This window comes from Polypterus senegalus, chromosome 10 (genome assembly GCF_016835505.1).
Source record: "Polypterus senegalus isolate Bchr_013 chromosome 10, ASM1683550v1, whole genome shotgun sequence".
NCBI classification, from domain to species: Eukaryota; Metazoa; Chordata; class Cladistia; order Polypteriformes; family Polypteridae; genus Polypterus; species Polypterus senegalus.
Genome location: NC_053163.1, coordinates 84,668,166 through 84,680,505, shown reverse-complemented (window position 1 = coordinate 84,680,505; position 12,340 = coordinate 84,668,166). Strand labels below are relative to the sequence as shown.

The window sequence follows — 12,340 nt, the reverse complement described above, 5'->3', positions numbered from 1 at the left end:
AAATTATTTTTGCCATCATATATATTGAAGAGAGTGGCTATATTACTATTAAAGGACTTTTCTGCTCTAGATAGCCTAAGCTTTAGTTGTTCTTTATGTGAATTTATAGATAGATAGATAGATACTTTATTAATCCCAAGGGGAAAATTCACATAATCCAGCAGCATCTGTTGCTCACATCCTGTTATTTGTCTTACATCTGCCACTCAGTGTCAGTCCTGGCTTTAAATCTCAGCACAGTCACTGTCTGTATCAGGTTGCCCTTTTTTTTTCCTCAAGTCCGTCTTTTCTTCAGTACTTTACATCAAGAATGACCACAGTAGGTTAACTGGGCACCGTAAATTTTTGGTCTTGGTGCTGAGTAGGGAATCCATTCCCGGACGTGTCTATCCATTCCCTTGAATTCAGGAAAGCCGCATGTCATTCCCGGGAATCCTGGGCTCCCGGGCATGACACAGTGCACGGGCATCTCACATGTGAACAGTTTTAGAACGAGCAAGAGCGCACCTTCGTGCAGAGTACGCCAGCCACTGAGAAAGCATGCTCTGCCTCCACTGAAGTAGGCGGCACAGTCCTCAGATACTGAAATAATTGTACACAGTTTACATTTAGCCAACAGACCTAGCTTTTCACACAAAAAATGCAGCCAAACTCCATTGTTTTTAAACTTGACAAACTCGGCCATTCGCACGAGGCACAAACAACTGATGTTCCGACTGCTGACTAGACCCGAGCTCTGCTCCAGTTGGAAACCTGACACCAGCCTGTACTGTCAACAGCATAGACATCAATGAACTCTGCCCCGTCCTGGCATTCATAAGCTGCAGAGTGCAGACACCTCCCAGTCCACTGTGCTCAGTCTTAGTGGGAGCCGGGAGACTGCTGCTGGTCTGTTGTTCACTGAATTAATGAGCAACACATTACACCATGGGCCAAAAAACCGTGCCACTTAATTATTTTCAACTATAACTCTGTTATTTCTTGATCAATTTTTACATGCTATATATGCAAGCTTGGCCGTTCCCGTTCAGCAGGGAATTCCAGCAGTTTCATTCCCAGGAATGGGAAATGTCCAGGAACCCCTATTGCTGAGTGAGCCCTGTAGTAGACTTGCATCTTATCCAGGGTTTACATGACATTGGTCAGGTAGCGGGTTCAGTAATAAATGAGACGATGCATCTTTCACAGGAAGGACTACCACATAAGCTAATGGTTTACTATATATGTCGGTTTTCCATTACAGGAAGCCATACTATTTGCATTTTTATGTCAATTATCTGTATATCTAAGAGAACCTGCAGACCCGGTTTTTCACACTGGCAAATTCTGAACAAGTTCCTTGTACCATCACACAGTGTTGTCTGTGGTGCAGCGGATTCTACAGCAATTTGCATGCTGCTTTGTAGTACTTTGATAACTTACTTCCCATGTGGCACCTTAGCAAAGGCTTTATACACTGTACAGTGTTGCAGCTTTTTGGTTTTGGTTTGTTTCCTTATAGAATTTCAGCCCAATAGTGTACCCGTTCGTGCTATGTGGAGTGTGCATGTTCTTCCTAAATTTGTATGGATTTTTCTCTCCATGCATGTGCACATTAGTCCAGCTTATGTATATGACTGGCCCAGTATGTGTCTGTGTAATGTGTGGGTCTGCCTTGTGTCATATCATTAAAGTTTGGCTCCCACCTTTCCCCAGAGCTGGTAGGGCAAATGCCCCTGAACTGAGAGAACAAATTAGAAAATGAATGGATAGATGGATGGTAGTGTATTATGATTTTGCAAGTATGTTCCAAAAGGAATAATTGTTTGCTTGTCTCTCACAATTCAAACCTAAAAACTGATGTTTTAAAACTGAATACATTTATATTTGTGTGTTAATGGAAACGGCATAAAAGTGAACAAGAGAAAAAAGAGACAAGGATGAAAACAGCACACAGTGAATGAAGTCCTGATTAAAATTAAATAGACAATGTTCCTGGCAGGCAGTAAGGTTCAGTGGCTAAGGCACTTTTCTTTAAAGCACAGAAAAAGAAACTGAACAGTTGGAAGCTGTTGCTATTTTCTAATTTGCCTTAGAGAAAGGTATTGGTCCAATGTGCAATAATCCGTGTAGGATGGCATATCTACAGAACAGAGACCCTTACTTCTCACATTATGAAAACCTTTGAGAGGCTTATCCTAGACTATGTAAGTTCTCTTCTGAAAGACCACCTGGCCCCACTGCAATCTGCCTGTTGAACAAAGATTCAACTGGAAGATGCAATTATCTCTCAGTCCACAAGGCGTATTCCAATCTGTAAAAAGCTGGCAGCACAGTGAGAATTATTTTTATTTATTTTTTAATTTCTTCAGCACTTTCAATACCACCCAGCATTCTCTGGTAAGGGGTAAACTCAGGCATATGCAGGTGATGAGCCTGTAGTGTTCTGGATGATGAGCAGACCATAGCTTGTGAGACTCAAGGACTGTGTTGTTGTTACATATGTGAGTACCACTAGGAACAGTTCTGTCTTTTTTTCTATTCACTCAGTACACCTAAGACTATAAATATAACACCATCATGCCACTTACAGAAATTCTCAGATGATTCTACATTTACGTGGTATATCAATAAGGGGGATGAGACAGAATATAGGAGTCAGGTGGAGAAATTTGTTTCTTGCTGCAGAAAGAATTGCCTTCAACTTAACATCAGCAATGCTAAGGAACTGGTTATTGTCCTTCGCCATACCAAATAGCCTCTGTGTCTGCTCACTGTTCAGAGAGTGAACGTAGAGGCGGTGCATTGCTACAAGTACTTGTGGGTCCACGTCAATTACAGATTGGACTGGTCTCATAGCACAGAGGAGCTATAAATGAAAAGGCTGAACAAACTCCATTTTTCTTAGGAGACTGCCTTCCTTCAACATGAGTCGTGACATACTTCACGTGATGTACAACTCTGTGATGGCCAGTGTGACTTTCTTTGTGTGGTGTGCTGGCCTTTTAACCTCACTTCAAGAGAGGCCATCCGAATCAAAAAGCTGATTACAACAACATTTATTTATACAGCACATTTTCATACAAATAATGAAGCTCAAAGTGCTTAACATGATGAAAACAAGATAAATAAAAGACAAAGTAAGAATTAAAATAAGACAACACTAAATAACATAGAATAAGAGTAAGGGCTGATGGCCAGGGAACACAGAAAAAACAAAAAAAGGCAGGCTCAGTTATGGGACACACCAAGTGTGCTCCTGAGGTGTCACCGCTGCACTCGGGTCCCAATCCAGGTGGTTTGGCAACACGCTGTCAGTGAATGCTCCCAACCTCCTCCTCCTCCTCCTCCTCTCTGCCCCTGGACTTTGAAGAGGAGGAGAGAATGAAGACCAAACTAAGTGCCATGAGGAACGTTGCTCTACAGTACATCCTCACTCTGATACTCTAATACTGAATGCTTTCAGCCAATGTGTCAGGAAACACTACCAACAGCAGTAAGACTGTAATGCCTTATCATGAGCCAAGGCAGAAGTTTTTACTTTTTTTTTTTTGGTTATTTTGTATGTTTGAGGGGCTGGTGTTGCTTGTTTTAATATTTATGTTTCTTGAGCTTCTATAAAAGGTAAATTTCCCCCTGGGACAAATAAAGTTCTAGCCATCTATCTATCTACCACAGGGGTGCCCACACTTTTTCGGCTTGCGAGCTACTTTTAAAATGACCAGGTCGAAATGATCTACCTACATTAAAAATGCTATATATAATATATACATATATACTGAGTATAGTTTATACATAAAATTTATGTTGTCGTACCTTGCATAACTGAATAACCTTTATGGCACAATAACAACTCAATACATTTATGGTCACTACAGTATTTGGATTTAATAATCGTCATGTGAGAAAAGGCTGACTTGCATAAATAAGTAGAGCCGAATAATGTAGTCAAGGGGCTTTTGAATTCAGCTGAGTGAAAAATGACGGCTGTCCAATTAACTGCGATTCTAGTTCACTCTCCTTTCTCTTTCTCAGATCGCTTTTTGGAAGGACGTCAGTTTCGTATTTTTTATGAACAGTTCGAAAGTGCCTTTCCACATTTTCCTTCTTTGGAATAGCAATGATAGATTGACAGATCAGACAAACACACTTCGATTGTGACATTGTGAGAAAAAAAAATCATCTAATAATTCCACACCCATCCCATACCCTCCCCAAACAATTTTGTTTAAATCCCTTCTTTAGTCGATATAAATTGGAAGGCTAGCTAGATCACAGCCGGAGTTTTGCAGTAGCTCGCGCGTTTGATCGTGAGTGCAGGATGACCAGTGTGTTAGAAGAAAAGAGATCTCAGACTGTATGTCAATTAAGTGGCAAATGCCATAGGGAGGATATATGATAGACTAACATTTAAAAAAAATTATTTTTGAATGCAACGCGATCTACCAGTCGATCGCGATTGACGTATTGGGTACCCCGATCTACCAGATGTACTATACGGCTAATAAGGAAGAATTGCACTGAAATCAAAAGTCCATTAAGAATTATCAAGTTAAATATCTTTTATTTCACAAATTATACTTCCTAGCAACATACTACCAGAAAAAATTGCATGCTTTGTTTTTTTTTTTACATGTAAAACACATCAGATCAATAAAAAAACACAATCTCCTGCTCACTGGAGAGGCCTACGATGGTCACGCTGTCTCAGAAATTCATAAACAAGCCATCTGCAACGATGAAATGTTTTGAAACTTGTCAGTTTCTTACAGAGTGAAAACACCATGTTAACTACATTACCTAATGGAATCTGGTATACGTACATATACTGCATATCGCTTATACCAGCTCGCACCATCTCTTTCCCATATATGACACTTTTTATGTCACCTTTCCTTCGTGTATCACCAGGAAGCATGAAACAAAAGCAGGTTACTTTTATATCAAAAAAGGCGAGATTAAAAATGAAATGAAATGTAAGGCTTTACATAACTTCTACCAATGGAGCCAGCAAGGTACCACTCACCATGACATGTGACATTTTTTAACCTCTAGATGTTGTGTTATCTTTTTTCCACTTCATGTGATTGTCCAGTTGACTGTTTACAAGTGAAGTTGTTGAGGAGAAGACATTCACATCTCTTCAGCATTTTCCTCAGTACAAATGTTTGGAATGTCTGCTAATCTGCACTCCTCCTATTTCACGTATTTTCTTTTACTGAAAGTACTTGCAAGTAAACTTTCTGCTGAAGCGTTCTAAATGGCTGAGTAGCACAGTTCTAGGTCTTGTCTACTGCATGAAGTGACCACATTGCAACCACAGGTACTTTGCCGAGATGTTTATTTGCCATTACATTTGCATTAATGAAAGTTCATATTTTTTAGGGGAATCCAATTCTTGTTTTTTCAGTGTCAGCTAATTTTGATCATCCCCTCTACCTGATGTTGTATTTTAAGCAAGAAGGATTTCTTGTTTGGTTATATTAGCTCTTTTGGTATATTCAGCGAATCCACACCTAGTTACACACCTATAAAGGTTGTTATTTAGTTAACGTTTTTCTTAATTCTCTTAATTAAATTCTGTTGGTGTTCTTGTTTGATTTCTTGTGTTCATGACTTACTGATTTATATATTTCAGATTGCAATCTTTACATTACTCTAGTATATTTATTTTTAATGTGTCTCAACACTGTCTGTCCGCGTCTTAGCTCTTTCTAGGCTGTCTTCTCTTTTGGTTCGATAAAAAAAGAACAACAAGAAATCACAAAACGACTGGCTGTCATTGTTGTAAGTGTTCAGAAAGGGTCCAATGGTCAAAGAACTTCCAGATACCAAATTGATTGTAAAGTGTGCATAATAAAGGCCGCGATCCACGAGACCTGCTGTAGAGCAGTATTTCAAAAATTTTACACTAAATCTGTGAAGACAGTTTTTTTTTATCCCAAATTTGAAAACAATCTTTGAAAGAATGTACTGTAAATAAAAAAAAAATTAAAAACTTAAATTATAATCTGGCATTTTCTTCTATGACGATGCATCTTCTTTACTATATTGGTGAATGATTCTATAATTCAAAGAAGTCAGCTATTTAGTTTTGAGTCTCACTTCATTTGTGTGTCTATAATGTAAATCTAAAATTAAAACTTAATTATAAGAGTTGGGCAGCAGAACAGAGGTTCAGATTCGGGCCTGAGCACAGTACAGTTAGGGAGATGTCATTTTCTCCTTGTTCACCTGTGGGCTTACTTCAAGTACATCCCATTCGTCTTGCATTTAATAGACATCTAGGTTAGGCTGACTGGCAACTGTGAACTGCGTGAGTGAGTACACCCCGCACCTTAGCACTCCTGTTACCGTCGATTTCTGACGTGTCCAGTGCTGTGCCTCCTGCTGGCCGGTAATGGAACAGGCATTTTCATAACGTAAATGTATAAAGGAAAATAGATGTTAATCCACTTGAAGCATAAAAGTGCTAAGGGTCTGTTAAGTGCAGCCAGCCACTAGACATTTTTTTATTTAATAAAGAGTAGCAGAGTAGTGACAGAACAGATTTTAGTAAAATTGCAAAAGTTTTAATGCAAGAAAAAAAGTGTTGTGTACAATTCCTTCACTATGACCGATGGTAAGAATTTAGGCCATCTAAAGCTCTACATTGGTTTTGACTGTACCTGCACGTTTTAAATCAGAGCACACTGGAGCACTGTGGGGACCCGGCCCTACCCATCTGCTGAGTACTGATATTGAGTTACTTCAAATAAAAGCCCAGGCTTTGTTTTATAATCTACAACTCTTTCTGTTGTTGGGGATGCCTGACACTAATTTCTTCTGAAATCACAGATAGACATATATAATTTGAAAAAAATTTAAATGTTCTCAGAATTTGGTAGTCCAGAATGAGTCCCAGTTTCTCCAATTAACTGCAAAGGTCTCTGTCTTCCAATCGCTCCCGCTCTTTGGGACTCAGCAGGTAAGTGTCAATGTAAGAAAAGAGCTCATTTGAAGTAACTGGATCAATATAGCGCTCACGGTCCACCCCATGCTTGTCCACCAACACTATGGAGAAGTATGTCCTTGAAATTAGGAAGCCCTGCCTGGAAAGAAATAGAGTGAAGGTCAGTATCAGCCAGAGATGTTTCTTGGTGGAACGAGTGGATAACAGCAGCTCAGTCTCCCTAGCCTTCTATGTCTTTAGTCCAGGCATTCATTTCTTAAGATACAGTAGGCCATTTGTTTTAAAGATTTTTTTACATTTTACATCGTAAAGAATATCAAATGTGTGCAGACTTTAAAGAGTGGCATTTCTACTAATGCGGATGCAGCAGTTGTAACAGGAACAGCAATGTCCCCTGTTGCACTGCATGTTTTTGCACTCTTTGGATTAATGATCTTTCTTCTCACTGCACCCATACAGTTTACATACATTTTTACCAAACTATGTCTTTATTTTTGCATTCCTTACATTTATAAACTATCTTCTTATAGTTCACCTAACATTTCTATCATGTTTGTATGAAAATGTCGGTGTGAATTATTTGCAATCATATTATAAAATTATCATCATTTTAATTACTGGTAATATCTAATTTCTCAATTCATCAGTTAAAATTAACTTTAAATGAAAATTAAAATAATCAAGCACAACAGAAATAAACATGAACTAATTCAACACAAAATTTTGAACATCTGGGCCAAAAAGATTGCTGAGTGAAGCCAGTGGACTGACATACCTGAGCTGTTCAATGACCTCCGAGGACAGGCTTTTTTCCTTAATTCGACCCACCTCTCTTGGGGTCTGACCCAGCAGCTCAATGAGCGTCACCTGCCTCAAGTCCAGTCCACATGTGGCTCGCTGGAAGAAAGAAAGAAACAAATAAGGAAATTGGCTGTGGCAACTTTGTCAGGTGAACTCAACTTAGAGGTTTAGGGATTAGCACTTTGTATCTCTATCATACAGCATTTTTTTCAGGCCTGCTTTTTTGTTACAGTGCTTGCTATGAAACAAGGCAGCAAACAACAATACATATAAAAGAATTTTCACCATCAAAAACACTGCTTAGCTGTGCAGTGCTGGTTTGGTTATTAGCTTCACTGTCCTAGTCCCTTTACTCAGACACTTTTGAGAGTCAAAAGGCTTTCTGGTTCATTGATAGGACTCAGTATTTTGCTTTAAATGTATTAATCCTTTGTCATATTCATCTACTGTACTTGACCTTAGTCTATCATAATGCACACAAAACAGCATTTGGTCATAGCAGGTTAATTTAGAGCCACCATTTAGACGAACCTGCTCATTCTTGGGATCTGGGAGGCGACCAGGGTATCCTTATTTTACAAGACCAAGGAGAACAGAATACCTCAACTCCCCACAAACAGTGACCAGGCCAGACATCAAACCTGCGTTTGTGAAGCAGCAGAGCTCACCACTGAAGTATCAAGCAACACTGTGCCTGTGTGTTTTCATCAAAAATCAAGACTTAAATTGACTGCATATAAATACTAATTTTAGAGCATGAGAGAAAGTTTAGTCATGACCAGCCAATTCAGCCAAGAGATTTTCATTTTCTATTCCTCTTGGGATTCCAAAACAACATCAATTTGAAATTTAAATGGCACTAAGACACCACCCTGAAGGAAACTGCTTGGCAACTGATTTCAAATATGTATGAGAATATACTGTATTATTCATACATTCTATTAAAAAAAAGAAGTGAGATTATGAAATTACCATGAAAAGTACCATGGATTAACATGGCAAATCATGCAGGCCTATGCAATAGTCAAACTCTTTAATATTCTCCTCTTCAGCTTTCTCCTGTACTTAGTGATTTTACTGATTCCTTCTGATTCATTTAGCAGTGTAACAGATCTCGTGGACCTCAGGTATTTAAGAATATTTGAATCAGAAAAGCACCACCCCAATGCCTTAGATGAAACTAAACAAAATCTTTTGTTGACAGTACAAGAATGGCAGAACACCAACCGAAAGGTTGCTGAAATATTAGCTCACTGCAACTCGGATGTGCTGTTTGCACAATGCAACAGTTGTTACCTGTCATCAACAAATGCTGCAGCTGAAAATCGAAGAATCGTCATTTAAAAGTGTAAAACTGCACAATTAATCCAGCACACTAATTAGTTAAGCATATAATCTAAGGCCTCTATTGTCTAGTTAGTCCCACAAAACCAGCTGTTTATTTTAAAATAAATAGAATTATCAGTTTCTGAATCACTTCACCAAAGTGCGGTTCAAAACATCCCCTTCCTAAAGAACTGCAACCACCAACCAAGCACTAGACTTGACCTCAACAAAATTCTAAGTCTAATGTTCAAGTGGAAAAGTTAGTTTTCTCATTTGGTTAAATTTCAGGATAGCGATATTTTTGTCCAATATTCCTTCTGCGGATTTCAGAGTTTACACAGTGTTTCCAGTATTAAATATCTGTTGGGTTATCTCGTCAGGAGGAACACCAATGCACATTGTATTCTGACAGCACATTTTCTATTTCATGAAGTCACATTCTGTCTGTGAGGCTGTAGTTTAAAAGGCTCACTAACCTGAAGCATGATGTTCTGAAGTTTGTAATACTGATTGGCAATATCTGGCGTGGAGATGATAAGCAGGATCCTTCTCTCATAGAACTGATCGAGGAGGGCAGCAGCACTGTTTACATCAGTGTTAATCTCAATCACTGCAAAATATTAAAAATGACAGGAAACAAATAAATATAAATCTTGTTTTTGTGCTTTGATGTAAAACAATAGTGTTAAATTTCCACCAGTTCCAACTGTGGCCTTCTCCTTTTTGCTCATTATTTTATACTACGACAGGCACAACTTACAACTGGCTACTGAGAATGATGCTTTTTTTGTTTTTCATTTATGTCTGGAATGTTAAATGCATCATTTATTTTTTCATATTTTACAAAAATGTTTTTGGGTATGCTTTAAAATTAGTCTTTCCATCATCTGCTAAAATATATATTTCAACCACCCTACCTTGACCACATCACATGCCAATGCCCATAAGTGAAACAAAAAATGTCGACTGCAACAAGTTGCGTCTTATTCATGCCCATAGAAATGAACTGACAGCTTTCAATAAAACCACAGTTAAAACAACTTGGTATTCAAGAAATTAGTGCAATTTTTTGGTAATAACAGCATCCATCCATCTTCAAAACCATGTATCCAGTTCAGGGTCACAGAGGCCAGCACTTATTCCTGCAACACTGGACAAAAGGCAGGAACCAACATTGAACGTGGTGTCACTCCATCATAGGGGACACTGACGACACCTCCCACACCCACTCATAATGGAGCAATTTAGAGATCTGGGAGAGAAAATCAGAGTACCAGCACAGGCCAGACAGAAATGTGAAAACTCCAACACAGAATGAGAATCAAAGACTCTGGAGCTATAGTGTGGAAGTGATAACAATAGTTGCACCCTCCCGCCCAAATATAATCACATGCCACACAATCAAAAAATAGGTAAATTAAGGTGCGGTAATTTTTCTATAAATTTAGCAGTTGGCAACATTATTGTTCACATGAGACTAAAAAAAAAAAAAGAGTAAAAGGGTGGGATATGGAACAAAAACATCAAGACACACACATTAATACTAACAGTAATATTTCTGTCATCACATTAATACTATTTTTATATAAGAAAGTGAAAAAATACATATTTAAATAATTATATAAATGTAAATCAAAAGGAAATCAATATCAGCATGGTATGAAAATAAGAAAAAGCATACGAGTTGCTATGTAGAGATTCATTTGTTAGTGCAGTAAAAAGCCACAAAACTGACAAATGAAACATTTGCTTTACATATTATTCAACATATGGTCATTATCTATCTGTCTATCTATCTATTTATCTATCATTTCAAGACTATAAATTAGGCCCTGTATAAAAGCTTGGCGGCAGAGGACGTCTACAATTTTTAAGGTGTTCTTCGGCCAGAAATGCATGTTGCTTGAACTGATAAACAAATAAATTCCTATTGGTAAGGTGTGTAATTAAACCAGTAAGTCGATATACTGAAAGCCTTTATGCTCCTTATCAAAGCTGCAAATATGGCTAAACAAGATAAATTGCTTTGAAAAAATTGTTTTAACTCTTTGCCAATTAAAAAATCCATCTCATATTTCTAAATACTCACTGACACACTCTGGAGCCGCTCCTGCCCAGTTCTTGTTGAGCTGGCACACCCTTGAATGAATGCCTCTCAGTTCATAGCCACCTTCACAGGAGTATTCACAATTTGCACCAAAATTATTTCCTCCAGAGGAGCAAGTGATGTAGCCATGGAGTGGTGCTTTCAGCACAGGGCATCTGCGAACTTAAACAAAATAAACCACATCATAATAAAGACAGTACTGAAATTATTGTGAATATTACCCTTAAAACATCACAAACACAATACAAGAAGCCCCAGAAAGGAGAATGAGCTCACTTAAGTATCCCGGTTAATGGCAAAATGGGCTTCACGTGAATGTGGAAGAATTGCCTTTGCAAATCAACAATGCACAGGGGAATCAAGAGAGATGAGAACAGAAGTGGCACTGATTTGTGCCAGTCAGAACCGTTACTAGTCACTTTTCTTTTAATGGATACAAAATCACCCTTGTAACTCCCTGCAGCTATATTTGTAAATTAAAGTTTGCTAGGTGAAAAACGCTGTAATTGTTCAGCCCTAAATATACATCCTTGAGATAACCAGCCTTTCTTTAACTGAGCATGCTGCTAGGAAAATCCATGAAAAACTGTATAGCTAATTCTTTGGGTGATTTCATTCATGCATTTATCTCTAGTAGGATTGACTACTGCAATGTGGTTTTCACTGGCTGTTCAAACTGTTCTCTATACAGTTTCCAGTTAATCCAAAATGCGGCTGCAAGAATTATTACAAGAACAAGAAAATACGAACACATAACTCCAGTTCTTAAATCCTCACACTGGCTCCCGGTTAAGTTTAGGGCAGATTTCAAAATCCTCCTTTTAACATATAAAGCATTAAATGGCCAAGGTCTGACTTACTTGTCTGAACTTATCATGACTTACAAACCAGAGCGCACATTAAGATCTCAAGATGCCGGTCTGCTCATGATTCCAAGGATTTATAAAATAACAGTGGGAGGAAGAGCTTTTAGTTACAGGGCACTAAAATGTGGAATGGTCTGCCTGCTTCTATAAGAGATGCCCCTTCGGTCTTAGCCTTTAAATCCCAACTGAAGACTCACTACTTCAGTTTAGCATATCCTGACTAGAGCTGCTGATTTACTGTACAGACTGCATCTCTGTTGTCAGTCATTAGCACTAAAATATAAGTAACATGACAGTTATAATTGAATA

General features: G+C 38.3%; 1 protein-coding gene across 3 annotated transcripts in view; it reads right to left on the bottom strand.

The window, feature by feature from the left end:
* srpx2 (sushi-repeat containing protein X-linked 2) overlaps nt 1-12,340 on the bottom strand; it is a 122,505-nt gene that overhangs the window by 70,733 nt on the left and 39,432 nt on the right. For 2 of the 3 annotated variants that reach the window (XM_039766056.1, XM_039766055.1), the window contains exons 8-10: nt 11,148-11,327; nt 9,535-9,668; nt 7,707-7,828 (exon numbers count right to left, since the gene is read on the bottom strand). In XM_039766056.1, the coding sequence (XP_039621990.1) occupies nt 7,707-7,828; nt 9,535-9,668; nt 11,148-11,327 (436 nt within the window). Of the gene's footprint in view, nt 1-4,526; nt 7,071-7,706; nt 7,829-9,534; nt 9,669-11,147; nt 11,328-12,340 lie in introns of those variants that run through there. The other variant, XM_039766054.1, reaches the window with a different exon arrangement.